Here is a 27,489-nt window from a genome sequence, read left to right on the forward strand (position 1 = left end):
ATTGCTGCGCAGTGAGAGATGTGACTCACAGAGCGGTTCGGGGCGCTGAGAAAATCCAGGACGGCAAATCAGCCGCATTCCAAAAGAGAGGGGAATCAATGGCTTTGGGGTTTGGGATGAGTGGGGGAGGGGCCGGAGGGGTGGGCAGGAGTGCGCGCAGGCACACACTTAAACGTGACATTACTCAGTCGTCCGATTCGAGTCACTTTCCATCATGCATGAGTCATATTTGAAAGCTGCCTGAAACATATTTCAACTGGAAATAAGACACTTCAAGCTTAGCTGAGTCACCCGCTGTGCCGTGGGCGTGATCTTTGCCATCTCTGCGGAAAGGCAAAAAATATGCCAAGCAAAACAAGTCGTGAAACGAATTGAGCGACCTACCGTCAAACTCCAGGAAATAGAGTCACCGAGAAGGGCTCCAGGTTTTAATCAGAGAAGTTCCTCCGGTAATGAAGACCGAGAAGCTAATTGAACATGAAGGCAGGTTGTTACGTTCATGTAAATATGACAAACAGTTTATCGGCTCCATATGGAAGAGAGGAAACTAAACGCACATGTCAACATCTTGATTATTTATTTATTTTTTCCCCAAAGATGAGTATGAGTAAATGGGAAATTGCAGCGTGATGACCGGTTGTAAAATACCAGCCAGAAAAAGGGGGCGGGGGGACAACACTGAGCACAGAACGAGCCGTATGAATGCAAATATCACAAAACAATACCAGACTTTTGCATAAGAACATATTTTTTACACTGAGTAAAAATCCATCCCCCACTTGTCATACAGCGTTGCAATTTCCATGACTCAAAAATTAAGTAAAACAGAACGAAACCAAACTGATTTTCCTTTTGTTTGGCTGACAAATCTTTGGCTCAGTGAGAGAGAGTGGGGGGGGAAAAAGAGACACATGAAAGCATGTGGCAAGAAGCGTTACAGGTGTTAGAAGGTCAATGGGAAGTAAAGGTCATGTTTCTTTTAATCTATTGCTACGGAAGAGGATAATCACTGCCTGGTCATCAGCTCTCAGCTTTGTGGGCTCCCTGACCAAATTTCAAACGCAGACAAATTATAAATGAGAACCACTTTGGGTTGTTCATGAAGCCAAAGTGGCCAGAAATAACGAGAGACATTGAAAATTAACGACAAGTAAGACAAGTTTGCAAAGAAACGATTTAGGATTCTGAGTCAGGTGACTGGAAAAAAAAAAAGTGTATCGCAAAACGGATGTGCAAAGACAGACAGGCGCTTTGTCCATGTGGAGATGGAAAACCCATAAAGTTCACATAAAACCTGAATGGAATGCCTATAGCCCAGTTATTGTACAAAACATCCCATGCGTTGCAGGGGGGGGGGGAAAATGGTTTTCGAAAGAGAGTTTTAGTTTGAGTTTTTTTATCGCTGAAACGCTGACACAGACTGCTGAAAGAATACCTCATCAAACAGAAAAGATCTGTTACTTGGATGCGCTAATCTAGAGTTCTGCAGGTTAATCTCCACAGGTATCTTTAAGCTGCGAAGGCTGGAAGCTCCTCAGGGGGCCGCGGATCAGAGAAATTCCTCAGAACATGAGACTAAAAATGATAATAGTAATCATAACAACGAGATGATGTGTTAATCACCTCTGCTGAGGGGGGGAAAAAAACTATCTGATGACAAATTTGTTTTTTTGGTCCCGTTTAAACTTAAAGATTTATACAGTCTTTCTTTTGTTGCATTGCACCCTTGAAACTTGAGGCGGAAAGAAAAAAAGGAAGCATCAACGGAACACTTAGCCTACAATTACAACTACTTAGTGACTTCACACATGTCTCCGCGTTAAAAGGCTAAATGTTCTAAGAAGTGGCTCGCCGCAGGGTAATTTTAGGGTAATTTAAGTTTTAAGACACGAGGGAGGGGAAACAAAAACATTTACAACTGTCAGAGCGACAACTGAATAAGTAAATACTAAAACTCTGTATCCAACGCAATCTGGATTCTTGAAAAAGAATAAGAAAAAAGTGAATTCTCATATGCTCAACTTCCTCAGAACATCGTGTGTCTCTCTGAGTCAGAAGAAATAAATGAGCTGTGGGCAGAAATTCAAAACACCAGCGAGAGCGGGAACACGGTTTAAGAAAAAGAAAAAAAAAACTTCTGTGGAATGAGTGAAAGTAAGATGAAAGCAGAGGCAGAAGGGGAGGAGTGATGGGAAAAGGTCCTCCACCCTGGAGGTTGGAGAGGGTCAGCACACCGGCTGAGGGGGAGGACCCACATGGAAAATATTTAAGATGCTCGGGCAGGCAGACGGCAGCTGCAGCAAGGAAGTGGGACAGAGCCTGCCAGAGCAAGAGGAGCCCCGAGACGACAACTGGTCCACCTGACACTTCCAGCCGACAAGAAACGTCCCGCAGCAGATCCCTCCTTTTATTTTCTCCTTGAGAAAAATGGCAACGCTGAAGCTGGTGGCAGCGGCTCTGGCCGTCACGCTGCTCCTCCTGGCACAGACGGAGGCCCAGAGCCCCAAGAAGAGGATGGCGTCCACCAAGCCGCCCAAGGCTCAGTGCTGCGATGAGGTGCGCGCCCTGAAGGTGCAGGTGGCCAACCTGACCAGCCTGCTGGGGGAGCTGAGCCGCAAGCAGGAGACGGACCAGATGAGCGTCGTCAGGAAGATCATGGAGCTGGAGAAGCAGAACCACCAGCAGGAGGCCCGGGTGACCGAGGCGGAGAGCAAGTACTCGGAGATCAACAACCGCGTGGAGATCATGCAGCTGCAGGCGCTGCAGGCGCCGCCGCAGACCTCGTCGTCAGGTGAGCGCCCCGGGGTTTTTGAGCGGCTCCGGCGGGGGAAGCCGACTGAGAGTGAGGTTCAAGCTTCAGAATTTGTTTTAACTCGTTTGTTCGATTGTGCTTAATTACAGCAAGACGAGAGCGATTTACACAGCAAACAACCTCAGAGACATTTTTTCAAGGCTCATTTATTACAAGCCCACGTTTGAGCTCTGCGGTTATTTGTCTCTATAGAGTCAATGAGGTTTCAAATCAGCACTGCAGGCACTAAAAACATTTTTCCATATGGTGCAAATTGGACCAGAATAAGCTGCTTGCTTTGTTCAACTATAAGTGGCCGTTTTGTTTTTTTCCTGTTTCTTGGGGCCAGAACTTGTTTTTTTTTTAATACAGTAACATACGCTAGATAACACCCATTAAAAAAGGTGCAATTTCAGTGGAATGCAGGTAACAACATTTTCCCGCACAGCCCTGCGAAAAGGTCAAACACACGGGGACAGAATCAAGTGTGACAAGCTATAATCACAATCCTATATTGCTCCACAGGTCTGAGGCGACTGGTGGCAATTGGTTGCAGGGGAACAAGATTACAGCTCTCACAGTTATCAGTCTTGCCCGGCAGCAGTCGAGAACAAATGTATATAATAAGAGCAATTCGTAGCTGCAGTCAGAGTCACATCAGCAGCTCTGCCGAGGAGCAGTTCAGCATCAAAGTCCAGCAGCCTGAGAGACGTCCGTCTCAACTTTGGAGCGCCACTAATCAGCGCTGCCTGCTGCTGAGAGCTTAACCAGGCATGACGTAGTTTATTATTCCAATACCTTGACTGCGGTGGTCCGGCGGGGCCCGCATTCATGTCACTGGCAAAGCGAACACAGAGGCCCTTTTGACAAGCGGCGGAATTGTAAGAGCAGAACAGGAGGAAGCGGAGGGTTCTCCTCTCCTCCTCCCGTCGGTCTGCTGTGCGGCAAAGCGACGTCGCAGACGCACCAATGGTGTTTCCAGGCTGAAAAAAAAAGGCTTAAAAGGGTGTAAAGTAGTAAAAGAAAATAGGAAAATTCAGAGCGAGCTGTGCGTATTATTTCTCAGCTAAGAATCAAATAGCCATTGTTTTAATCTGTTCGTTCACTCAGTCGCCCATAAAACTGTGAAGGATTTATGACTTTCAGGCTCTGAGAGCAATTCAGGTTGTAACATATGGTTTTGGTATAACTGAAGAGAGTCCTTTGTTGTTTTTCTTCCAGACGCCATATATGACTGCTCATCCCTCTACAGCAAGAGCTACAGGATCTCCGGTGAATACAAACTGCCCAAGGACGACTTCCTGGGTACACCTGAGCTGAGCGTGAGTCCAACCCCCGGTCCCGAAGAGAGCACTTTCTTTTTTGTAGAGTGCATTAGCTCACATTTCAGTATACATACATATATCTCCAGGTCTACTGTGACATGGAGACAAACGGCGGCGGCTGGACGGTGATCCAGAGGCGCAAGATTGGCCTGACCTCGTTCAACCGCGACTGGAGGCAGTACAAGAGCGGATTTGGATCCATTCGCGGAGACTTCTGGCTGGGCAACGAGCACATCTTCCGTATAACAAGGCAGCCCAGTGTGCTCAGGATTGAGATGGAGGTACGTGTTGGAAACAGTCGGTGCAAAAAAAATTAAATATGAAAAAAAAAAAGCAAACCATTACGTTGTTGGCAATACTGTAAAAGAAAAACACAATCTGTGCAAGAACTCTCCCTCTCCCCAAGACTTCAAGAGAGTCTGAGCAGGTCGTGAGGGCCAATATTTCACATTTTTTATTACTGGCAGCCACGTCACCGCAGAATGTGTGTTTTTCCCCCCAAACGGCAGGACTGGGAAGGACAGACCCGCTTCGCAGAGTATGGCTTCTTCACCTTGTCTAACGAGCTCAACAGCTACAAGCTCTTCATCGCCAACTACAGCGGCAACGCCGGGGATTCGCTGCGCTACCACAACAACACCAACTTCAGCACCGGCGACAAGGACAACGACAAGTGTGTGGACCACTGCGCTTCCCTGCGCAAAGGTGAGCGAGCGGCTCCCGACAACAGTGGCCCGTTTCCTCAAACTTAACTTATACTGACCTCGACTTCCTCTTCCCCGCGCCCCCAACTTACCTTTCGCAGGTGGCTACTGGTACAACTGCTGCACTGACTCAAACCTCAATGGCGTTTTCTACCGCTACGGCCAGCACACCAGGAGCTCAGATGGGATCACTTGGTACGGCTGGCACGGCTCCAACTACTCCTTGAAGAAAGTGGAGATCAAGGTGCGGCCAGTTGGATTCCAACCTTGAGTTCGCCGAGTGGCCGGGATCAAGTGGAGATGCATGAATGCCAAAGAGATTCGGGAGGGGGGTGTACTTTACAAAATGGTCAACAAGTTGTGGAAATGTCCTTCGGTAATGTCTGGCTCTGTCTTAGTTGGATGAATGTGTCGTGTGTTTACCGTGTTTGATTGTAAATTGTAGTTAATTGTGTGTATTTATCAGTAAAAGGTTTTTATTTTTTAAAAGCTTTGATAGATGCTCTTTTACCACTGTCTCCTTTGGGTTACTCCAGTTTGACTCCTTTTATTTTGTCTCGAAAGCACTAGGATGTTTTTTTGTCTTTTTGTTGTAATTTTAGGTTAGGGTTAGTCAAAACCTGCGCAGACTGGCCTGATCCAGGCGCACGTCTTTAGTGACTGGTAGAAACTTATTAGAGCGAAGGGGAATGAGGTGCTGGAACGGGGACCAACTAACAAAGGTATCTGCTAATAAATATGCTGCATTGTATTGTAAAATCCTAACAATATTTTATGAAAGTGTGTCATTTTGTAAAATGTGTACAGCTCTGTAATTACGTTGCATTATGTGACAGAAAATAAAAGTTTTTATAAAAAAATAATGAGAAAAAAACCCAGATGTTTGAGCATTATTCACCTCCAGGTTAAAAGGATGGACCCAAAGTCAATCCATGTTCAATAGTGGCTTTTGGCCCTGACCTCTGACTCTCAGGTCAGCTGGGGTGGTCACCCCCCCATTCCAGGTCACCCAAAATAAACGCCAATGCTTGGGCCACACGCAGCTTTAGCCATCCCCATTGGAAGATTTAAGCTTTGAGAGCCTTTGGAAAACAATGGCACTATATTGGTGCGAAAAAATTCTTTCAGACCAATTCAAGGGTCGACTGGCAGAGGGTGCCGCCTCGGACCGGTGCAGGGAAGGGTGGGCTGCAGTCAGATTACCGTCCTTTTTTAGCAGGTGACCCATTCAGTTGGAGCAAACATCTCATCAAAGCTCCACATTCATCACTTCCCTTTAGAGAAAAGAGCCTAAAGACGACAGTTGAATGGGGGGCAAATGATGACACAGTGTTTCTTTCAAAAGGTCTTTTTCTGGCGTTCAACCATGGCGCTTTTAACGGCAAAAGCAGACCTGTGAACAGCGTCGCACACGTGGTGCGAGCCCATCGGCAACAGATGGCAAAAACAGCCCCGTCTCCTTCCATTGCGTGCTTTAAATTTTAACAGCAAGGCCGAAGACACATTAAATCCACGCTGCAACAAAACCCGGGCTGCCCTGGACTACCGTGTGACCAGGAGTCAGCCGGTTTGTTGTGCTGCAACTACAACAACCACAGAGTCGACACAGGTTCCACTTCAGAGCTGGATGCGCCACCGAGTGTCACAGCCGCACCTCCCAACATTGGAAAACCAAAAATGATAGATGGCCAATGCTGCATTTTGTCAGAGGGATGAAGTGTAAACGCAGCCTTACATCTGAACCTGATAAACACGACCCGTAACCTAATTTCCAGGCCGTTCCATCACGGCCACGTAACATTATGGCAACGCGGTGATGACTAACACATGGCGACGACAGACTGCGAGAGCAGTAGCAGTAATGAGAATAAAACTACTACGACTGTTATATACAGAATCAGGTTTCTAGCGTGTCTGTAAATGAAAAACTGCATTCACTTCGACGGTTATTATGGAAGCTGAGAAGGAACAACCCCTCTTGTTAAATCTTCCAAAGGTGGAAAAAGACTGAAACAAGTTAGCCAAGTAGCACTGTACCAGGCACCAGTAACATCCAAAGACCATATTGGGGAATACGTGACCAATCCCAAATATCCTTTCCAGATCTTTAAAAATGAATATATACATATATACAGCCTATATAACAGCCTTTATAAACAGCCACCAAAATCTAAAACCCATTGAGAAATGCAATAGCTCTTTAGGTACTTAAAAATAAGCAAACTTACAATATATGTGATGAAAATACCACAGAAACAACAGAGTAGACCAGGGTTTAGCACTTTAAGCACACTGGCCCCAAGATCTTTTATGGGAAATCCTAGAGAGGTGAGAACCAGATGGCAATATTGAAAACACCAGAGTGCCGACTTCCATCATTCATCTTCATCAGGACCCCCGAGAAATTGAAAACAGGCCCTCGAGAAACGCAAGTCCAGACGCTCGCAGATGAAGAAAGGAGGCGGCCGTCCAATTAGATGCCTGGAAAACAGATTTTTTTTTTTTTTTTTTTTCCGATGCTTTGCCAAGGGCACACAAATGGAGGAGGATGAAAAGCGGTGGGGTGGAAAAGATGACAGCATGTATCAAAGCGACGTCGCGGGACAAGAGGGCACATGTAACGTAATTTACGTAATTATTCCATTGAAAAAGTGCCTTTGAGAGAGAAGCTCAATATTTATCTTTCAGCAGTAAACTTCCCGGGCGAAGACAATAAATAACAGAGGCAACTGTCAAACGTGCTTTTGGCTGACGACAGCAGCAGAACAACGCTGGGAGGAGAAGCAAAAAAAATAAATACTGCTAATAATATGACGACTCATTTCAAACCAACACCTGTAATTATGTTATGATGTCGTTGTTACTAGGAGACCAAATCTGCCAAACATGCCGGCTCATTTTCCAGGCTGCAGGATGCGACGTGCCTCCCAATAACGATTTGAGAGAGCAATTGAGCCATCGGCTGTAATGTTCTCTCCCCGTTTCCACCCTTTCCTACCTGATGAGAGACTCCAGGATGAGGGGGGAGGGGCCCTTCTGAAACTCCAGCTCTTTGTAATGCAGGGCCTTGGCGTAGGCTCGACACTTTGCCGCCCGCTCGCCCAGCAACACGATGCCGTTGTCGTCCCTGAGCGGCAGAGGACCCTATAGAAAAGCAACGCAAACACCATTTAGCTAAATATTTCTTCAGACGGAAAAAACAATACTGCGCCGCAAAGTGCGTCCCCTCGTCGACCCCCCCCCCCACCTTGTCGCTGTGCTCCATGAACTCAGCCAGGTTGAGCAGCGTCTGAGTGACCTCTGCGATGTCCTGGGAGGTCAGCGCCAGCTCGATGCTGCGGATGAGCTCGTCCTGCTGATCCTCGCTCAGCTCGGACCAGCAGGAGAGGAAGGCGGCGTTGAAGAGGTCCCTGTGGGCCACAGGATGAGTGCTTGCACACGATGAAACATGTTTGATTTATACATAGTGGTGGCTGAGATGTGGGGAAAATGGTATAAAGTGCACCTGGCACCCCACCTACTCTAGATGACTGGCTTGGAACCATTCTAGAGATATTTAGGATGGAAATAATTGACCCTCCAACTAGGAAACCAACAAGACAAAGTTTACAGAATCTGGAACAAATTGATTTTGTTTATAGCAGATTTTTTTATGATACTTGGTTAAGGAGGAGGAAGTTTGCTGTTTCCCAAAGGGTGCAGGATACCAGGACTTAAACAAAAAACGGTATTACCTTTAATTCTGCTGTACTGTGCAACTTGCCTGTCTGTTCCAAATAAAGATACAATTTCAAAAAAAAAAAGAAAGAAAGAAAGAAAGTGCACCTGGCCAGCGGGATGTAGGTCTGGGCCAATGACCAGCACGAGCGCAGGGCCGGGGAGGACGACTCCTTGAGCAGGACGACGCTCAGTCGCCTCAGCCACTCCAGCCAGTCGTCTTTGGAAACCTTCCTCGCAGCCCCCCAGGCCTGTAAAACAGGGCAGAAACTATCCTTCACTTCTGGGAAAAAGGGACATTGGAGTGACTCACTTACCCTTGAGCGTGACTTTCACAGGTAAATGTGCGAGTCGAAACACTGGTAGCCCAAGTACACACTGTAAAGTCTTTACAGAAGTCCATTAAAAGTTCTAAAGGAGAAGGGGAAGGTTTTACACATGGCTCTTTGACGATGTGACGCCTCCCAGAGAGGAAACATCTGCATTTCTGTTTTTCTTTCTCCCGCCTGTTTGTTCAGGTTTCCCTCTTTAATTTTTCACTAATCTGTTGTGCTTGGTGTCATCACAGAGGGGCAGCAGTACATTTGTGCGCGGGACTTGTTGGCCACACGTGTGCCAGAGCTCCGCCGTCTAACCTTCTGAAGAGCCGTCGTGCTGACGTGCAGCTTCTTCATCGGCCCCGCCTCCACCGGTCCGCTAACCAGGGTGTCGCCTTGGTTGCTGCGGAGATGCCGATGCTGGAAGATTAGAGAGTCCTCCTCTTCCTCTGCCAGGGTGTAGCCCTATTAAAGCCACACACACACAGGACCACACACCACTGAATCAGACCTCAGGGAATCTAATTTGCTTTCCAGAGGATATTTGTTGATAAACAGCGTGTGCGATAATGGCTCTCTGATGGTGAATCCGGCATTAAAGAAAGAGGGGGAAGTTTATTTGAGATTATGTAAGAGGTTCCTTGATGAAGAATTCCTTTGCATTTTTTTAGAAGGAGAAGCACGTGTTTTTCTTTGAAGGAAAAAAAAACGCAGCGGTGGAAGTGTCTCACCTTGACAATGCGACATATGAGCATGTCGTACCGCTGGTGGTTGATCCGGTGCTTCAGCATCACTTTGTTCACCATCGGGATAAAGATCTGGTACTGTGAATGAGAGAGCGCAGATGGGGATTAAAAAAAAGAGAGAAAAAGGGAGGAGAGCGTGCAAAAAGATTCATGTGGTTTTAAAGCGCCTTTAATCCCGACGCCGTCAGCTGGATAGTTAAGTGTCCTGCACTTGTTTCTAACCGAACCCTCATCGCGGGGACCAAGATCAAAAGGAGGCGCTTGCACGTTAGCGGTAGCAGCACGAAGGGCTGCGGTTTCCCCGAGGTAAGTGGGGCCCTTTTGAAAGAAACGATAAGAGGCTGCAGAGGCATCGCCGGAGAGAGGTTTGGAGGGAAGGTGGGGGGGTGCGGGGTGGGGGGGTGGGGGTTAAGATGACCTCATCCACTCCCCATAAACGCCAACCCCCCCACCGCCAAGAGCCAAATGACATCAGCAGTCTGGCAGGAAGTAATTATGACTTGCTGTAGGAAAGGTGGGTGGCGTTACCGAAAACCTGCTCGTGTGCAGCCAACAGTAGGGAGGCTGGTGGGGGAAGTCGTCTGTGTAACAGCTCCGACTACAGGAAACGCCCCCTTCCCACCAAGCCCCCGGGGACGGGACCCCAGACAGCAGCTACCTTCTTGCCCAGCTGGAACACCAGCGAGGACAGCGTGTCCATGGAGGTGCTGCGTAACTCCGGCGTGCTGTCCAGCGTCCGCACGATGGGGTGAATGATGCGTGACGCATAGTCGGTGAAGTCCAGCGACTCAGTCAGCCGGTCCAGCGTCTCCAGGGCGACCCTGAGCCATAGAAGCAGAAGCCAACACTTGGTTAAACTGGTTAGGCAGAACACGGGACCAAGAACTTTCTCCTTTTTCCTTCCAAGCAGCTTTAATCTCTGCAAGAAATGTTAACTAGTTGTTTTTGTTTCTCAGACAAAACACACAGAAAAAAAAAAAAAAAGGCTTCCCCATCCAGGGTTATTTCATGGTTTACAGGCAGGGGGATGTGAGGGTCGGCCTTCACAGCGTGCGGTACTGACTTGCGGGCCTGCAGAGGCACATCGGGAGCATCAAAGAGCTTGACAATGGGCGGAAGCAGCAAGTGTAGGTAGTCGTCCAGGTTGGCACCAAACAGCTGGATGGCGTTAAGCAGCTGCAAGAGGAAAGCGAGAGAGACAGAGAGACAGAGAGAGAGAGACAGAGAGCACACACACTGCTCAGTTCCACACACCACCACAATTAGGCTCATGTGGTTCTTTTTTTGTTGTTGTTGCTTTTTTAATGAGCTCGACAGAGTTCAACAGTAAAACCTAAAGCAAAGCTGTGTTTGTTGTTGATAGCAACAAGGTGCAGGCGCAGGTCGCAGGAGCTTCCATGCCAGAACACTGCAGTGGTGTGAACGCATGGAAGAATGGCGACTTTAAACTACACTCCTTAAAAAATACAGGAAAAAAATTACTCTCAGGAAGTGGTATATTTTAGTTCGCACTTGTCCCACAAACAAATCCATTTTCAGATTTTTTATTTCTCACCCTGGACTCCCATTGGCAGCGGAACAAATTGGAGATTACCCAAAAAAAACAGCATAATTAACCCTCTGTTTGCAGCTTCCTATTGGAAAAGCATGTTGGAATTGTTTTACAAAGTGACAACCCATATAATAAGATTGAAGTAAAATTAAATTAATAAAAATTTAAAATGAATTGGGAGCTCTGCTGTCTCAGTCACGCTGCGCTCCAGTGTGAGTTACTGAGTTCAGAACCCCTCCACTTCCCCATCCCCTCCCAACTCTACCCAGCCTTTTCCCCCCTCGCCCCTTCCACCCACCCCCACGTCCAAACAGTCGGCGGCGAGACGGCAGGAAGCTGAGGCGGACGCGCGACGCACCAGAGCGCATGTGCTGCGTGCGCTCCAGCTCGGCGGAGGGGGCGGCCGCGGCAGCGTCTCCAAATGATGAGGAGGAATGTTTTTCTTTTCTTCGCCACAGACCGAAGGGGTAACCTGAACGCCACGCCGTCCCCTCGTCCCCCCCAACCCGCTCCACCCGCCTCTCCCCGCCCACCTTTGGTGACCTCCGTCCTGCGCCGAGGATCAGGCTTCAGATCCAGAGCTGCTGTATGGACTAACCAGACGCTGTTATCTAACACCGCGAGACTCTGACTCCGCGCCTGATTGAAGGCCCTCGCCGAGGATCCTGTGCCCACTTCCTGTGGCGCAGACCGTAATATATATATATATTTTTTAAAGCTCTTTTGCTGGGTGAAACCTGACGGGCTGGCAGCTGCAGCCGCTGCAACTGGAGACGGTGTCGGCGGTGTGTCCGTGCCATCCTCCGAGCGGCCGTGTGATGGGGCAAACGCTTTGCAACGGTTGTTGATGAATGTCGGAGGAAACCTCAAACAGCCATAATAAGTCAACTTGTGGTCTGAGCTGAGTGCTGAGCGACAAGAACCCATTTTTTTTTTTTTAAACAGGCTGCCTGTTTTGAGATCCTGGCAAAATGAAGTTATCGACTCAAATAGCGACTCCAGCAGGATATGTGATCCCTTTCAATCTAATTAGTGCCGCCCGCTTTTTCCCAGACAGATTTATGAGCCACAGCATGTCGCCTTTTTTTCCTCCATCAATCCGGAACTTCAGTCGAAACGTCTTAACGGAGCCGAGCGGTCAACTCTGACCGGGTAGAGAAAATAAACCGGTTACATAATGCGCGGCTATACATTACACAGATTTACAGCGGTTAATAATTATAAGCGCTAAATTGGAACTACTTTTTTTGGCCCACGGTTGCTGTAAATTTTACCCGGGTGAGGACATACATCACAGACTTCACGTTTATTTATTTCCCGGGTTTACGGACGCCTAGGGTGCAACCAGTGTAAAAGCATTTGTCTCTTTCCTGCCGCTTTAAAGAATTCTCCAGGGAGAGTCAGCGGAGGCGAGCCGAGCCGAGCCAGACTGACTGATGTCGCCTTCGCAGGTTCCACCGCACCGAGCGGTGCCACTTCCACCTCCGCCTGGCGTCACATGACAGGGCCCATTAGCCACTCGGACGGGCACGTGCTCAGACAAGCTTAACTTGAACCGGTCTGAACTGCATCGATGTGGTCAGGAGGGACTTTAGCATTTCATGTGCTGCCGTTCTCTCACCTAAAAATTCTACTTCCATCTGTATTTTTTCTCTCTTTTTCCAAATCAGCATCCAGGTTTTTTATTTTTAATAATTAACACTCACACGGCCACAAGTGTCGCTTCAAATTCGGGAGCCAAAAAAAAATCAGCGTCTAACTTTTCGAAACATCGTTCACCGGTTTAATTATGTAAAAACGGCCTGGTTGCGCCGACTGGAGAGAATGCCGAGATCCTCGGGACTTTGTGCCAGACTGTGAAACACGTGCATGCAATTTGTAATTAAAAAGTACCCGCTGAGGTCACTCCGACGGCGATTGCGATTATGCAACGGGCCACAGCCGACAGCTCGCTCGGTTTTCGTTGAGGGAGCTTTTAAAATGACTCCGTCTCAGCTTGTTCTGAACGCAGAGTGAAAGCCTGTGCCAGCGTTGCCATGGTCCCCGGCAGGAAAATCTCTCCCGCCTCAGAGACCGTACATTTAAAATCCATCAATAATGGTTTCAATCTCCTCTGACTTCCTTCTGTCCGAATGGCTTTTAAATGTCATAAGTAAACAGCGAGTCACGGGTGCGATCTAAAACCGGGCGACTGTTTACACTCTGGTCTCGTTACATCAGGGATAAACAGTGTTTGCTGGCAAGTTACGCAATCGACGGGACGCTGCACAAAAAAACATCTCACCGGCGATGAGACCGACTTGACTGTTGTGATGACAAGCTAATAAACATTTGAATAATGAGACGGGCGGAACCGAGAAGAGGGAAAAGGGCTGACGGGAGTGGAGCTGGGTGGAGAGTTTTGGTGGAGCAGTCATCTGGTAAACAGAGGCGCCAGGCCAGTTTGTAATTAAGGATTAAAACACACTCTTTTGTGGTGTTTTTAAACACAACTTGGCGTATCGACACCCACCCTTCCTCCGTCTTTAAAGGCGCAACGCAGCATGCAGGTGCCTGAGGGCATTTATAGTAACAGCTTCGCAATCGTTTCCCAGTCACATCACTGTGTAACCTCAATCCCTATTATTGTCATTAAATATTTCCTCAAGATTATTATTTTTTTTTTTATGCGTGTGTTAGGCATTCGTTTTTTTTTTTTTTTTGGTTTATTGTTCATAAGGAAAAATAAGAAAACTACATTTTTGTAATTCTGGTCTGGACAAAATCTCCAAGTGCAGCATGTGGGTAAATATTGGTGACTGCACAAAAGTAAACAGCACTTGGAGACTTAAGACCGATTCTTATTGTAATGCAGTGCATCACCAAATGCACGGCATCCACCACTGTGCATCTGATGCACTTTAGTTTTTATTGGCTTGCTGTCTCCGTGTTACTGCCACACTGACCTTCATCGTCACGGTGCGTCCCGTGCTGTTGTCGTGCATGAAGACGCGCAGCATGTGTGGGATGAGCTGCGGCAGGTAGAGCTTGAACTCGCCGCCCAGCGCCACCACGATCTGCTCAATCAGCAGGATGATGGTGTTCTGCATGGGGTTGTTGGGCGTCCAGTACTCCTGCGACACAAACAACATATTCAATCTTTCTGCAGAGACATCATGTGATTGCAACTGTCATTTCACCGCCTCGCGGAGGAGAAAAAGCATCTGAATATATTTGCAGACCGGACTTCCTTCAGGCCAAAACCAGCCTGAAAAATATGATGCGAGGCAAAAGGTAATGGGAGCGCACTTGAGCAAAAACACAGATGTGACACTTTTAGTAGGTCGCACGTTGGGAGAACTTAGTAAAAAATGGCCCAAATTAACGCCGCCCTGATGTTCGGATATAAATTTTTACAGCATTCAGCTGCTGAATCCGAAACATTCATTACGATGCGCGGCCTCGTCCATTTTAGCGCCTGCAGACTGCTGACGCCGTCTTCTGGTCTACGGAAAATTGGTCAATGTGTTTCCATCAATAAGCGGCGAGATGGCGACGCCGAGGCGTGCCAACGGCAGAGAGACACCCAGCGAGAGGTGTCAATGGCAAAGACGCGGAGATCATTTGGAGCCTGGTGTCTCTGGGTGGTTTTTGATGCTCTGGCGGCAGTCGGGGAAAATCGGCACATGGTCGAAGTGACAAAAAAAAATTAAATTAAAATCTGAGACGGCAAAGCAACTGAGAGCTGAGGTCAGAGGCTCAAAGTCACGCAACCCGTCAATCAGTCAATGGGCTTCAGCTGTGAGATCTGGTGGAGGTGTTTTGTTGGGGACCACGGGTCTCCAGCAGCCCCCGGACTTCCTGTTCTCTCTTTCTCTCTCTGCCTGCGGCCAGCCGAGCAGAGAGCCAGTAAAGTGTTCATCCTGAATGGCTATTCCAGCCCTCTCATCAGGATGCAGGAGCTGAGCTCAAGCAAAGAAAAAAAAAAGGGAGGGAGGGAAAAAATGAATAGAGTCTTTGTTTGACCCGCCATTTATTAACTCAGAGGGACCTGAGGTGCGGCGGCCCGGCGCACACTTCTACTTTTTCTCCTGCAGGACGAGTTCCCATCATCGCAAAAAGAGTCAGCGAGATTCCCGATAAAAGGGTCGGTCAGATCATATTTTTTTGCCTTGTTATATGATTATGTGCGAGACAACGGAGGACCCGGGCATTTTGTTCCACATGATGTGATAAGTGTCCTTGTATTTTCTTCCCTTATGTGGAATAAATCAGATGTGGCTGCGGGGAAAAGTTCCCCGGAGCCAAACTGTCCCGAAACGCCGCAGCGGGGAACAAATACTCGGCTAACCGGTTACAAGAATATTGTCCACAAGCAAATAGCATCATTTTATCGTTCATCCCACTTCTGCAAAGCATGTTTTTGATCTGGCAAATTGGGCACTGCGGTAACACAACATGTGTGGGTCGAAGTGTTGTGCTGTGAGAAAGACATACTTTACAAGAAGATCGATATTCGCAAACAAGAAATGCGATTTTCTCGCTCTTGCGGCGGCGGAGCTTCTTTCATCTCGCCGGTCGTGAACCGCAGCACACATGTGCGAGGCGGCCGCGTTGCGTGGAAAAATGCTCCACTGGCAGCCTCTCAACACATTTCTCCTAACGAGGAAGGTGGTGAGCAGGACCGAGCACAATTAGGGAAGGTTTGCAGCTGTTTTGACTGATTTGTAGGAAAATCGGAGGGGGGGGGGTCTGCGTTTTAGGGGATTGGGGTTTTAAGTGGCTGGTGATGGAGAGGCACGGGGGCAGGAGGGTCTACGCACTCGGATGAGGGTGAAGATGTCGTCCATGTAGGGGCGGATGTGGATCTTCACAAAGCACACAACCATTCCCATCTGCTGGAAGAGGAACTGGGAAACAAAAAGAGAAACAGAGCCGTTTAAAAAAAGAGAAGGTGGTTAAAAGAGACAAGATGAAAAATCAGCGTGCGTGCTTAGCTGTACCTCCCGGATGCTGGCGTCGCAGACCCGGATCACGTTGAGAAACGTGGGCATGACCTGGGGCAGGAACTGGACACACTTGAGGCCCAGGGACTTGAAGATGAAGGTGACGGCCTGCACGACCATGGTGTGGTGGTTGGAGAGCGACGGGTCCCTCAGAATGCGCATCAGCGTGACGATGGCCACAGCCGGATAGAACTCATCCAGCGGTAGGTTGCCCATGTTGACCAGCATCTCGCTCGTGCTGTAGTCCGCTGTCAGGAGGACCACAATAGAGAGGGGTTAGATGACTTCATTGGTTTTTTGTTGTTATTTTATTTTATTTTTTGTATTATTAGTCCGTTGAAAAAGATAACTATCGAAATTGAAATCAGAAGGTTGCAAATAAAAAAAAAAGTCTGTACAGTTTTTAATTTACATTTGATTCATTTTGATGAGTATTTTTTTAAATTTGAAATTCGATTTTGCATGTGTGCAATATTGAGTTATTTATTGTACAGTATGAAGCTTTGCTTGTTTCATATTCACTTGGATCCATACAAAAAAGTTCACCGTTCTATCTGGAGGACAATTTATTTCAATAAATATCAATGTTGGCCTGAGATTTCTCCAAGTTTTAAATTTCAGCCCCACTGTGTCTTTGAGTTTGACACCCCTGGTCTAAAGGAAGAGCCAAGAGGAGTCTTGTTGATGTAAACTTGGTCGGTGTGAGGTCATAGAGGAAAAGGTTAGATGGAGGCAATGACCCTTTGAATCAGGAAATGACATCGCACTGTTGATTTGATACTTTCCTGCCTCACTGCGTCCACCATGATATCATTCCAATCAGACTGAATAACTATTAAACAATTATCATGTATTTATCCATCCAAGTTACGTAATCGGTTACATTCCACAGGGTTGAGGTGAGCGAACACTGATGGTGGCCATGTGCCATTGTCAGTGAGCCTCTGGGATTGAGGTGTGTGCGCGCACTGTGCAGTAGCAGGAGCAGCATTTTCAAAATAAAAGATGTGAAACACATAGACGTCTTAATTTCAAATCCCTCTGAATGGAACTTTTTTTTTTTTGGTCAACAAGCTGATGGGTCATTCTGGATACTGAGTGGGATATGATGTTCGATAAAGGTTCAATTATGAGAGACATTTGCACCCAGTAAACAAGCACAACGGAGAACCCAGATAAAGTTCCTGATGGGCCGACCTGCAGCTTTGGCTCAGCTTATCTCCAGTCAGTTAGTCGGCCTCGCAGCAAAAAATGTTTGGCTTTCCACGTTTGTTTTGAAAAACTAGAGACGTGAAGTGATCCATTCTCAAAATATTTTGATAAAGTGGAGCCTTTCCGTGTCTGACAAGCCGTCAAACACGAGGATATGCAAGTTTTGCTTGACTCTGGACGCTTTTTCCAAAGCGGTCCACCTATAAATTTTCAAAGATGCATGCAATTGCTATCATCAGCACAAAAAAAAAAATCAAACTTGAATGAATCAGAATGCAGGAGCTGCATGAGTCCAGCCGCATCAGAGAGGCCTGGGGTGTTCTCCAGTCTGCACGTTGCATATTTCTCTTTATATGACGGTTTGCCTTTCATGGCTTTTTCTTTTATTTAGAGAAGCTGTACAAACAAAAGGGCCAGTCCGTCCATTTTTTATCTATGCAGCACCACTCTGCTTTACAAGGCATGCGAGAACACAGACGTCTGGTATTCAGTATTTCACTGCGGGGGTAAAGTTTCAGCGGCTCCCGGTCGCGTCTCCCATGCGTCTGGTCTCAAGACATAACAGAGCCCGCCGGTCCGCTGAGAGGCGGTTGTGCTTGTGCTAAAACTCCACGGCGCAGCCTACAGACGCCGAGGCGGCGACGAGCAGCCGCGGTCGCAGTGGTTCAGGCCCCGAAGTCGCGCAGAACGGCCGTCATAAAAATAAAAGCAAACAGAGCAACTCCTGTTAATGACCAGTTGTGCAAGCCTGGTGCTCTGCGGTGACGGGACTGCCGTTGTTTGAAGTCGGCGAAGGAGTTCTGACCGAGGTCGACAAACAACAACAAAAAAAACATTGCTGAATGTTTGCCGGTTCTCCGAGCAGATTTACTGGCAGACGTGCGGCCTCCAATTCCTGTCACAGACCATTTAGCCAGCGAGCGCACACACTGGTAAACCTATTAGCAAAGCGTTCAGGGTCACAATCTGAGAGCGGGAACTCAACTGGCGCAGACAAGCCTGGACCTGCATTCCCCAGATGCAGCGACAGCAACGCAGGGCAAGAGGCAGCTGAGCTTTCTGCCCTTCATCGATGCATCACGAAAAAACAAGAACTATTGTTTTGCTGCCATATCTGTCTCATCATTTTTTATGGATGGAAGAACTCATAAAAACAGCACAAGTCATTTTGGCTGCAAATGTGATCAGAGCATCTGACAGATTAATTCTATCAGGACATGAAACATACAACAAACAAACAAACTAATCATTTATTCTTATTGTACTCAACAGATGGTTTAAGAAGACGGCTGCTTAAAAATGGGTCAGTGTGAATTCAATATTGTTCCCCGAGAAATAGCCAAGCAAAGCTTTGGCCATTTTCATTTAACAGATCCCAAAGAATGCCGCTAGAGTCGCCGACCTCTTGAAATTCTGTTCCTGCGTGACAGACCTCAGAGGAAGAAAGGAATTTCTAAGGAACTGTGAAAAAATGTGTGGCATGCGGGTATGCAAATATGTCACATTTTCTGAAGAATTTTTTTTTTCCTTTGTATGGGGGGTGGGGGGGGGTTCAGACAAGCACGGCGCGGTCAACTGTGGCAAAATTACTGATTCGTGTAAAAAAGAAATTGTGTTTGTGCTGCTGGAGTCAACGTGTGAAGATTCCGATGACAGCACTTTGCATGCACGCGTGTTAATTACGGTAACGTGTTCATTTTTGCTAAATTGTGCTGCATTTTGCGTAATGGCTGAGTGACGAATGAATGAATGATTGTGCCCATGATTAAATACTGTGGGAGACACTTTTATTGGAGTCTTTGGAACGCCTGGTTTCTATGATTACTTTTCCTTTTCACTGTGGACATTTTCGCTTCAATAAATCGTATTTAAATATTAAGAAAATGCAAAATGCTCTTCAACTGGCGTTTAATCAATGAAAGCACCCCGGGGGAACTGCAAAACTACATCAGAGGATGTGTAGTGGCACTAAAGACTTTTAGAGTTTGAGTGTTTGGGCGCCTGGAGGTCGGCCTATCTGCACCTCCTGATTAGATTTCCAATGTCTCCATTCAGCGCCTATGCAGTGGAAGCTCCAGGCGAGGGTAAGTAAACTTATTCTTGCCGATGGCAAACAGTGACCTCTTAAAATAAACACAAATTAGAGAGTGATCTATTTTTCTATTAAGATGAATGCGAGTGCTCCAGCGGCGGGCCGATCCACGCACGGTGAATTTCGAGGACGATTCATCAGACTCAGATAGTCGCCACAGAGAAAGAAAAAAAAAACTGAACTCCCAAACGAATACACCAGCACAGTTAGAGACTTTCCAGCTGTTGCGCTGAAAATTAATACGGCTGCTGCTTTTAGATAAATAAATAAAAGGTTGAGAAAAAGACCATATCCAAAAGCCTCGAGTGAGATTTACAACCAGGAACGATTCCCCAAGCGGTGATTAGGAGCAGGGATCACAGACAGACAGGCGGGCCTACCTGAGTCCTGACTGGACTTGGACTCGGAGAGGCTGACGGCGGAGGCGTCACGGGACTGATCGATCATGCCAATGTTCACTTTGTGCTTGTAGGGATCCAGAGCTCCGAGAAGACCCAGCACACGGATGGCCTGTTGGGAACGCCATTCAGAGTGGATTTATTGAATATCAGTGTGCAATTTATCTCACGTTATATGTTAAAAGTAAACGGAGCTGTCAAGAGAAGGCTCGTTGTTTTTTTTCCAACTAGGTCTTCAGTCCTCGACTTGGGTTTGACAAGCAAAAAAGGAACAAACGTACAATTTCTCAAGCGTTTAAAAAAAAAAGGGAGCCAATTTTAAACAGCAAAAATTAAAAATAAAAATGACGAAGCAACTAATAGGAAGAAATTAAGTTAACATCGGAGTGGATTCCAAAGAAAGTTTGGAATCCAGTCTGACTGTGAATTGTCTCTGTCAAAGTAGTTCAACTTATAAGGCTTTATAAATTGAGTGTACGTGATACATTAAAGGTGAGGGGGGGGGGAATGCAAACATAAACCAAGACCAGGTGTGCAGGGATGGACACAGATAATGGATGCGAGTTGCCAGAGTCAGTATCTGCTCTCCATCCTGCACACTGTGTGCGCGGTGTCTCAGGTGGCGGCGCGCACTTGACAGTTATCACTTACATCACTGGACATCGTGGGAAAAATAAACCTTTCAAGGAAACCATGTAAGAGCCTGGTGGTGATTCACCGTCATGAATACATTTTTGCCAGCAATGGTCCATTTTTTGTGACTGGGATGAGTCAGTGGATGAGAGAGCTGAGTCACGCTGTTGCTTAAACAATTCAAGATGAGGGATTCGGAGACGGCAGGGGGAAGACGTGCACACCTCTCTCCGGATGCCCTGGTTCTGCTCCGTCTTCAGGAAGTTGAGCAGCACCTCCAGGAGGGAGGGGTACTTGCGGTAGGGCTCCACCACGTATCCTGTGCTGGCTACTTGCTGGCCAAGAGTCCACAGCGCCACCTGGTGGAAAGTCAGAGATTAGCGTTGCAACTTGACACGGCTCAGCCGAGAGCACGGCTCGGGGGTCTGGACGACTTACTTGTCTTTTGGCCAGCGACGAAGAGTCCTGCAGCATGTCCATGATGATGGGGAAGAGCTCGTCCATCCACTTCCTCATCTCCAGGCCGCTCACCTGGTGGGGAGGACACAGCAGGGCGGGTTCCGCAGTCAGTGGAATGAACCAGCAGGGACGGTTTCTGTCAAACTCTGAAATCCAGCCTCACCTGAGCCAACTCGCCGATGGTGGCGAGCACGCTGATGACCACTCCGGGGTTTGGGTCTGGGTCTTTAAGCTTGAGGATGAGAGCCTTGAAGGAGAACACGGCAACTGAGTCACGTCGATATAATGATATAAAGACATTGTTGATCAATCCTGGCCTGCAGAACGCCCGTAAATAGACTCTGCAGCGTAATTACATACAAACTTTGCTTAAGTGACGCCCGTTCCTCCCCGTAAACCTCGACAGTGGACAACTAAGAGACGGTACCTTGAGAATGGGCTCCATGTAGGGCCGGATGAGGCGCGGCGCATTGGAGACCAGGTGGCCCAGCATGCGAGCGCTCTGCTCTTTGTTCCTGCCGACACCACTGTGCTCCAGCTCGGTTAAAATCTGAAAACCAAATGGTTTACATGCAAATTTGTTAAATGACTAAATTGTATACATAGTTTGCAGATAGGGTTTTACAAGAAACTAATAAACTCTCCCAAGTTGCACAAATTAACACCGTTAGCCCTTTGAATGGTAACAGTAACACTTCTCCTGCTTAATAGTGAGAACTTAATAGAAGCATCAAAAACATGCATCTTTTGGGACAGCAGACACTTGGTTTAGTTGTAAACTGAGGGATAATATTTGCTATTTTGCTTTGCAAAATAAGAGATTTTTAGGCGACAAAATATTTCACATTCATCCAAAAAAACAAAAAACAAAAACTTAAACTTTCTGAAAAAAATACCGTGTTATATTCTAGTAGGACGATTCGAAACTCTTATCTTCCATCTATACAGACATATTTAATAGGATTAGGATAGGATTCTAGTGCAGAACGTGTTATTGATGAGCCATTTGCACCTGAATAAGCATCTTGCGCAGGAAGGGCATGACAAACGCCGGGTTCATGCTGCTGAGTCGGCCGATGGTGCAGATGGCCAGCTCTCTGATCTCAAACACCTCGTCGTTCAGCGCCACAAACAGCGCCTGCAGGTTCTCGGCCTGGGCGAGGTGGGCGTCGAATCGCTCATCGAGGGAGGCCAGGACGCAGTAGCGAATGTCCGGATCTGCGGGAAAAACGAGGTGCCGCTTGGATCACTCAGAGCTTCAAATGTCACATTTCACCGTCTCCAGTCTGACAAAAGCAGCCTCGTTCTTTCACCTGGGTCTGTGATGCCAACAACGAGCAGCTTGCTGAGCACGTCCGCCACCACCTGCACGGCGGTCTGACTGACCATGTGACCGCTGATCAGGTGGATGGAGGGGGTGAGCAGGCGCGAGCAGGTGCGGGCCGCCTCCATCCGGATTTCCTTGTGCTCGCTGTTGAGGAAGTGGTCGGCGCAGTGGCGCACAAACTGGGTGAGGGAGTGTCCTGGAGAGACAGAGAGGATTTCTGAGCGATTCCGTCCGTTGTGCAGTGCGTTTGGTTTTTGTCGTAGCTCAGAGTGCACATCATGTAGTATAAAAAGCAGTTGCCATGTTCAGAAATGTATACCATGTTGTTATTAATAAATCAAATCTTTTTGGTTCTTACCTTCGAACTCGAAGCTGCCCAGCGTGCGCAGCGCCAGCGTGATGCTGCCCACGTCGCTGGCCTCGGGAATGTTGGTGAGGCTGGGCGAGGCCAGCTGGTGAGCCAGACCTTTGGGCATGCCGGGGTGACGCAGCGGCTTGTGCATCAGCACCAGCGAGAGCATCTTCAGCAGGCCGTCTTGAATGTCCTTCTTCAGCTGGGGGATTTGCCGACTCAGGTCGTACAGCACAGCCGTCAGTGCGGGACTAAGGAAACAGCAACAGGTATCACTTATAGAGTCGGGAGGAGTAAATGTTCTGTCAGGTCAGTGGCCAACAGCCTGGTGAACCTACCTGAGGCCAACAGCCAACATGGGCTCCAGCAGCTCCTTGATGTCCGGTTGGATGCTGGGGCCCATGGCCCTGGACAGCATGCTGATGCAGGTAAACACTGTGGCATCAACCTGCATTGTCTTCTGCCTCCTGCATAAAATCAAGACAGGGATCAACACGATGCATGAGGACCAAAGCTGGTTTTCCTATTAGTTCCAAAATCAAAAATAACACGCGCTGGAAGTGGCATGCAAACCGATACTATGATACCGATGCTGTCAGGACAAATGTCACATGTCAAAGGAAGAAATATCTGAATGCAAAGGAATCAAAAGGTACGCAGAGGTTGACACTATTGTGCCCTCCTGCACACTGACTTGTGGGCAAAGTCCTTGGGTGGCAGAGCCGCCTTGATGATCTCCAGGACCTTGGAGAGGTACGGCTGGATTTCTGCCCTGACAGCCACCACCAGCAGTCCCAGAGCCTGGAACGCCGCTGTCCGCTCCTTCTCCTTTTTCAGGCAGCCCAGCAGGTAGCCCATCGTGTCGGACAGGTACTGGTCTGAGAGTGGGAAAAAAAAAAAAAAAAAAGGTAGTGAGTGCAGGAGAACAGAGGACAAGAGGTCAAAATTATTTGAATTTTATTTAAATTCCATAATGAAATTCTGTGTTTTTTTAAGAGCCTGGGTCAATTAAAATAGAAAGAACTTAAAGCAAATGTAAGAAAAAACAAGAGTCCTACCAGTAAAGATGTGAGGCTGGAAGGCAGCCAGACGTGGCAGCAGGTTGAGGATGGTCATCTGGATCAAAGGGTTTTTACTGGTCCGGTACTTCAGCACCCAGCGACACACCTGGACACGGGAGACAACAGCAGCTTGTGTCATCCATTGTCTGTCTATCTGACTCCAGGGATGCCAGTTTGTTTTGCTGCCAGCAAGAAAGGACTCAGTCTGTCACTTAGTGGCTGCAATGTTGTCAAACCTGGAAAGCATCAAATCCAGTATATTGCGTCAAAGTGATTCCCCCAAAAAATATTCATCGAGGCTAAAACTGCTGCAGTGCTTTGCTTCGTCATTAGCACCACCACTCTAAAAGCTCCTTATTAGCTCTCTAATGAGGAAATGCATCAGAATTTTAAAGTCTTGAGTGAAAAATCTTGAACATAAAAACACAACAACAACGTGCAACCTTTTTAACAAATTAGAACAAAGTACCATACAACTAAATAACTATTGGATCTATTAGTTAGAGACTTTACAGGAGTTTCATTCACAATAAATGATAAAAAAGACTTTTGGTGATCGAGCTGCCTACAGACATAGGTTAGATGTACTTTAATGATCCCAAATTGAGAAACTACACATTACTTTGTTCCAAACTTTACTTATTTACAAATGAAATGATGGGTAATTTCTCTTAACAGCCATATCGTCAGTATTAAAGCAACCCTGTTCAGCTCAAGACAATCATTAGACCAGCTGCTGAATGTCTACTGTGAGCCCAACCTGGTCGAATCGCTCCTCCATCAGCTCCCGGCAGTATCGACTCTCCACCAGCGAGGTCTTGGCCGGCGCCGGCGTGGCCCCGAAGGTGAAGAAACCCTGCGGGGTGCTGTAGCCCAGCAGGCCCAGCAGGGCGTTGGACTGCTGCGGCTGCACCGACTGGAAGCTGGTGAAGGGCGTGATGTGGCGAGGTTTGGTTCCGAAGCCCATCAGCTCCTTGCAGTACTTGTCGTGGACCAGCTGCTGCTGCGTGATCTCCTCCATGTCCTCGCGCATGCGCTGTCGCAGAGGGGAAGAGAGAGAGAGAGATTCAGCGAGCAGAACGGCTGGTCCTCCTGTGATCGTTGGGTGCGGCGGCGGCCCTCACCTCTCCCTCCATGCTGCTGATGCGAACCAGCTCGTTCAGGATGAGCAGAGCGCCATGAGCTCTGTCGTCGCGATTCATGCCCTTCTCCTTGGCCAGCGTTTCGTCAAAGCCTTTTTCAGCCTCCTCAAAGGTTTGCTGTCAAACCGTCACGGTCAACATTAGTCCTGTTCTCGCAACGCTTTAAACCCCCAACCCGGAGCAGCCCAGAGTCTCACCTTGTACCACTGTGGCTTCTGCATCTCTTTGGTCTCCCGCTGCGTGGTGAGGATGAGACAGGCACGCAGTGCGGACACGGCCCCCTCTCTGATGGCCTGCTTGGGGTCCCACACCGCGTAGAAGATGTTGTCAAAGAAGGGCTGCACTTGCTGGAAGAAGAAGGTGGGCGCGCTCACAGCCAGCTCCCTCAACACCAACACCTGCAAGCAGAGGGCCAGTAAGTGAAGATGCCTCACATTGTTTTATTCACCCTGCTGAGACACCGAGGGAATAGAGATCTGACACTTTTGAGGAAAAAAAATTAGAATTATAATATTAGTTTGCAAGACAGTGAATAAAAGAATCCAGTAGACTTTGATTACTTTGGATCAAAAGAGAAAATCAGTGGGATGTGCTGCAAGAAGAGGTGTGACTGATTTATAGACATTCAGTCCAGTATTATCTTTTTTATTTCAAATTGGCGAAGCAGTAAATTAAAAAAATAAAAGCGTAAATGGGATGCAATCAGCTTTTTTGCCGTGATTTATTTCCTATGTGGCAATCAGTGCAAACAGAAAACAATGTAGCCAAGTTAAACCCAAGTAAGAGCATTTTAAAGTTAAAGGTTAAATCTGAAAAGGTCTGACGCAACCGAACCAAAACCCTAAAAAAGGGAAGCAGTGGTTTCTCTCCCACGATCCTGTTCCAAGCTGCTCCTTTGTCTTGGGTCTCGCGCCACAGAGAGACAGCACATAGAAGCTTTCGGTGTTGACACAACAAACTTTACGTCAGTCCGTGCTCTCTGGTGCCGGTGATACTCACTGCTGCGTGGCGTCTGCCTTCATTCCTGTCAGCTCCCAACCACTCCAGGGCCCTCTTCACCTCAAACTCCACATACTCAGCGGTGAAGGTATCTCCGGCCATGGACAAGTGTCCCATGGCTTTGGAGGCCATCTCCATCACCACAGGGTCACTGGACGGGAGCAGGTTGCGCAGGTAGTTGGCAAAGCGGCTGATTCTGGTGGCATTGCCTCCCTCGACGCCAATCAGACTCACTGGAACGCAGGCATGAAATTAGAGCTAAACGTTGACTCGCTTTTAAGTCAATCGAATGTGGCAGATTGTCTTGAAAAGTTACCGATGGCAAGAATCCCGCCCTTCTTCTCATTCACGTCGGAGCTGGATACCAGCTCAAATATGTGGTGATTCAGCTCATCATAGAAGCTGGTGGCTTCATCTTGGCTCAGCTAAGAAAGGAATAAACCAGTGAGAATATAGCCATTTAACATAATCATAAAAAATAAAAGCAGTTAGCATAAATCTACCATGTCAGGACAAGGAAGGATCTCTGCTAATTCATCGTAAATGCAGTCATTTTAATAAACAGTGTAAACACGCCACAAAGGCAACGTTCCTCGTGACCTATAAAGTGAAATGAAAGGAAGTTTTTTACAAGGCACATTTCTATTACCTCTCTGAGCTCTGTAGTCACATAGTGCTGCAGATCTTTGGCAGACTTCGCCCGGGTGTCTTCATTTCGACTCTTCAGCCCGCTGATAAACTGCTGCAGCACAGTACCTGTGCCTGACATGACCACCATTTGGACGGCCGGTGCTGCGAGAAAGCCAAGTGGAAAAGCATTCAACTTCTTTGTTTTCGTTTAAGTGAAGATGCATTAACCACTAACAACTAGACAACAGGCGTACTCATCGCTGGGTTGTTGACATAAGCCACTGTTGTTGTTAGCTTAAGCTAAGGTTAACAAACAAGCTAACGTGTCCCCACCCCGGTCGTTCATCATGCCAGGGTGGAAACATGGGCAAGTCAGCCCGTAACAAAGACGGCTGCACTGCACGAAGCTGAAAAGATAGCGTCCCTTACACACTCATTACAACGCTGTCACTCCGGATTCGGTTTCACAGAGCCAACCAGCTCCACACGCTGGTTTTGTTTAGCTAGCGCGGTGTAAGCGTCTGCAAACGTTAGTATGTGTTAGCTGTGACAGAAACCCGTTTCCCAAGTTTAGTATCTCTTCGTGCCACTTACTTGTTCACAAACTATGCGTCGGCCACCTAATTCCCACTTGACTCTCACAGAATATCTTTCATTGCACGGCTAGCTGGGGCTAGCATGAGGACATTAGCTATCGTTAGCTATAGTGTCGCTACGTGAAGTTGGACGGTGTCCAGCAGGGACGCATGAAACTTCACGAGAGCTCAAGTTGCGCCAGGTTTATGCGCACAGACAAACGCATGCTGCACAAACGCAGCAGCGATAGTAGAGGAGTCTTGTCTTGTGCTCTTGACAGACCCTCAGTTAACCGCCTCTGCGATACAATTCATTTAAGTGTGTTACTTAAAAAAATAAATAAATAAATAAAAAACCGCAGTAGTTGGAACCTGAAAAGCTGTCTCTAAAAAGGATAATATATTATCAGACCAGCATCCTGGAGTTCATCTGTCTGCAGTGGCTGTTTTCAGCCACAAGGTAGAGGCATTA

General features: G+C 47.5%; 2 protein-coding genes across 3 annotated transcripts in view; one reads left to right on the forward strand and one right to left on the reverse strand.

Annotated features, from left to right (window-relative positions):
- mtor (mechanistic target of rapamycin kinase) overlaps nt 1-27,202 on the reverse strand; it is a 67,276-nt gene extending 40,074 nt beyond the window's left edge. The window contains exons 1-28 of one of the 2 annotated variants that reach the window (XM_076026544.1): nt 27,037-27,202; nt 26,462-26,604; nt 26,129-26,237; nt 25,813-26,045; nt 25,011-25,211; nt 24,796-24,930; nt 24,432-24,707; nt 23,669-23,777; nt 23,305-23,488; nt 22,949-23,077; nt 22,617-22,861; nt 22,245-22,454; nt 21,944-22,149; nt 21,359-21,481; nt 21,095-21,178; nt 20,911-21,003; nt 20,697-20,831; nt 19,822-19,951; nt 16,135-16,385; nt 15,955-16,041; nt 14,098-14,265; nt 10,664-10,776; nt 10,259-10,421; nt 9,586-9,678; nt 9,173-9,319; nt 8,646-8,788; nt 8,068-8,230; nt 7,819-7,964 (exon numbers count right to left, since the gene is read on the reverse strand). In XM_076026544.1, the coding sequence (XP_075882659.1) occupies nt 7,819-7,964; nt 8,068-8,230; nt 8,646-8,788; nt 9,173-9,319; nt 9,586-9,678; nt 10,259-10,421; nt 10,664-10,776; nt 14,098-14,265; nt 15,955-16,041; nt 16,135-16,385; nt 19,822-19,951; nt 20,697-20,831; nt 20,911-21,003; nt 21,095-21,178; nt 21,359-21,481; nt 21,944-22,149; nt 22,245-22,454; nt 22,617-22,861; nt 22,949-23,077; nt 23,305-23,488; nt 23,669-23,777; nt 24,432-24,707; nt 24,796-24,930; nt 25,011-25,211; nt 25,813-26,045; nt 26,129-26,237; nt 26,462-26,590 (4,205 nt within the window). In that variant the 5' untranslated portion in view covers nt 26,591-26,604; nt 27,037-27,202. The remainder of the gene's footprint in view (nt 1-7,818; nt 7,965-8,067; nt 8,231-8,645; nt 8,789-9,172; nt 9,320-9,585; nt 9,679-10,258; nt 10,422-10,663; nt 10,777-14,097; nt 14,266-15,954; nt 16,042-16,134; nt 16,386-19,821; nt 19,952-20,696; nt 20,832-20,910; nt 21,004-21,094; nt 21,179-21,358; nt 21,482-21,943; nt 22,150-22,244; nt 22,455-22,616; nt 22,862-22,948; nt 23,078-23,304; nt 23,489-23,668; nt 23,778-24,431; nt 24,708-24,795; nt 24,931-25,010; nt 25,212-25,812; nt 26,046-26,128; nt 26,238-26,461; nt 26,605-27,036) is intronic. The other variant, XM_076026543.1, reaches the window with a different exon arrangement.
- On the forward strand, nt 2,286-5,694 carry angptl7 (angiopoietin-like 7). Its single transcript, XM_076026550.1, has 5 exons — nt 2,286-2,791; nt 4,013-4,113; nt 4,203-4,397; nt 4,626-4,821; nt 4,922-5,694. Exons 1-5 carry the CDS (start codon nt 2,428-2,430, stop codon nt 5,089-5,091), a joined length of 1,026 nt encoding a protein of 341 aa, XP_075882665.1. The 5' UTR covers nt 2,286-2,427; the 3' UTR covers nt 5,092-5,694.
- Nucleotides 27,203-27,489: the final 287 nt, after the last annotated feature.

Source organism: Nelusetta ayraudi, unplaced genomic scaffold, assembly GCF_046127955.1.
Source record: "Nelusetta ayraudi isolate G7.1 ecotype Tasmania unplaced genomic scaffold, CSIRO-AGI_Nayr_v1 ptg000019l, whole genome shotgun sequence".
Taxonomy (NCBI): domain Eukaryota; kingdom Metazoa; phylum Chordata; class Actinopteri; order Tetraodontiformes; family Monacanthidae; genus Nelusetta; species Nelusetta ayraudi.

What these genes read in the sequence shown, in the direction of transcription:
- angptl7 (XM_076026550.1), top strand. Translation starts at nt 2,428, where the DNA reads ATGGCAACGCTGAAGCTGGTGGCAGCGGCTCTGGCCGTCACGCTGCTC. An exon ending in TGCTCAGGATTGAGATGGAG is followed by an intron (nt 4,398 to 4,625) that starts GTACGTGTTGGA and finishes CCCAAACGGCAG; the next exon opens with GACTGGGAAGGACAGACCCG. An exon ending in CTGCGCTTCCCTGCGCAAAG is followed by an intron (nt 4,822 to 4,921) that starts GTGAGCGAGCGG and finishes TACCTTTCGCAG; the next exon opens with GTGGCTACTGGTACAACTGC.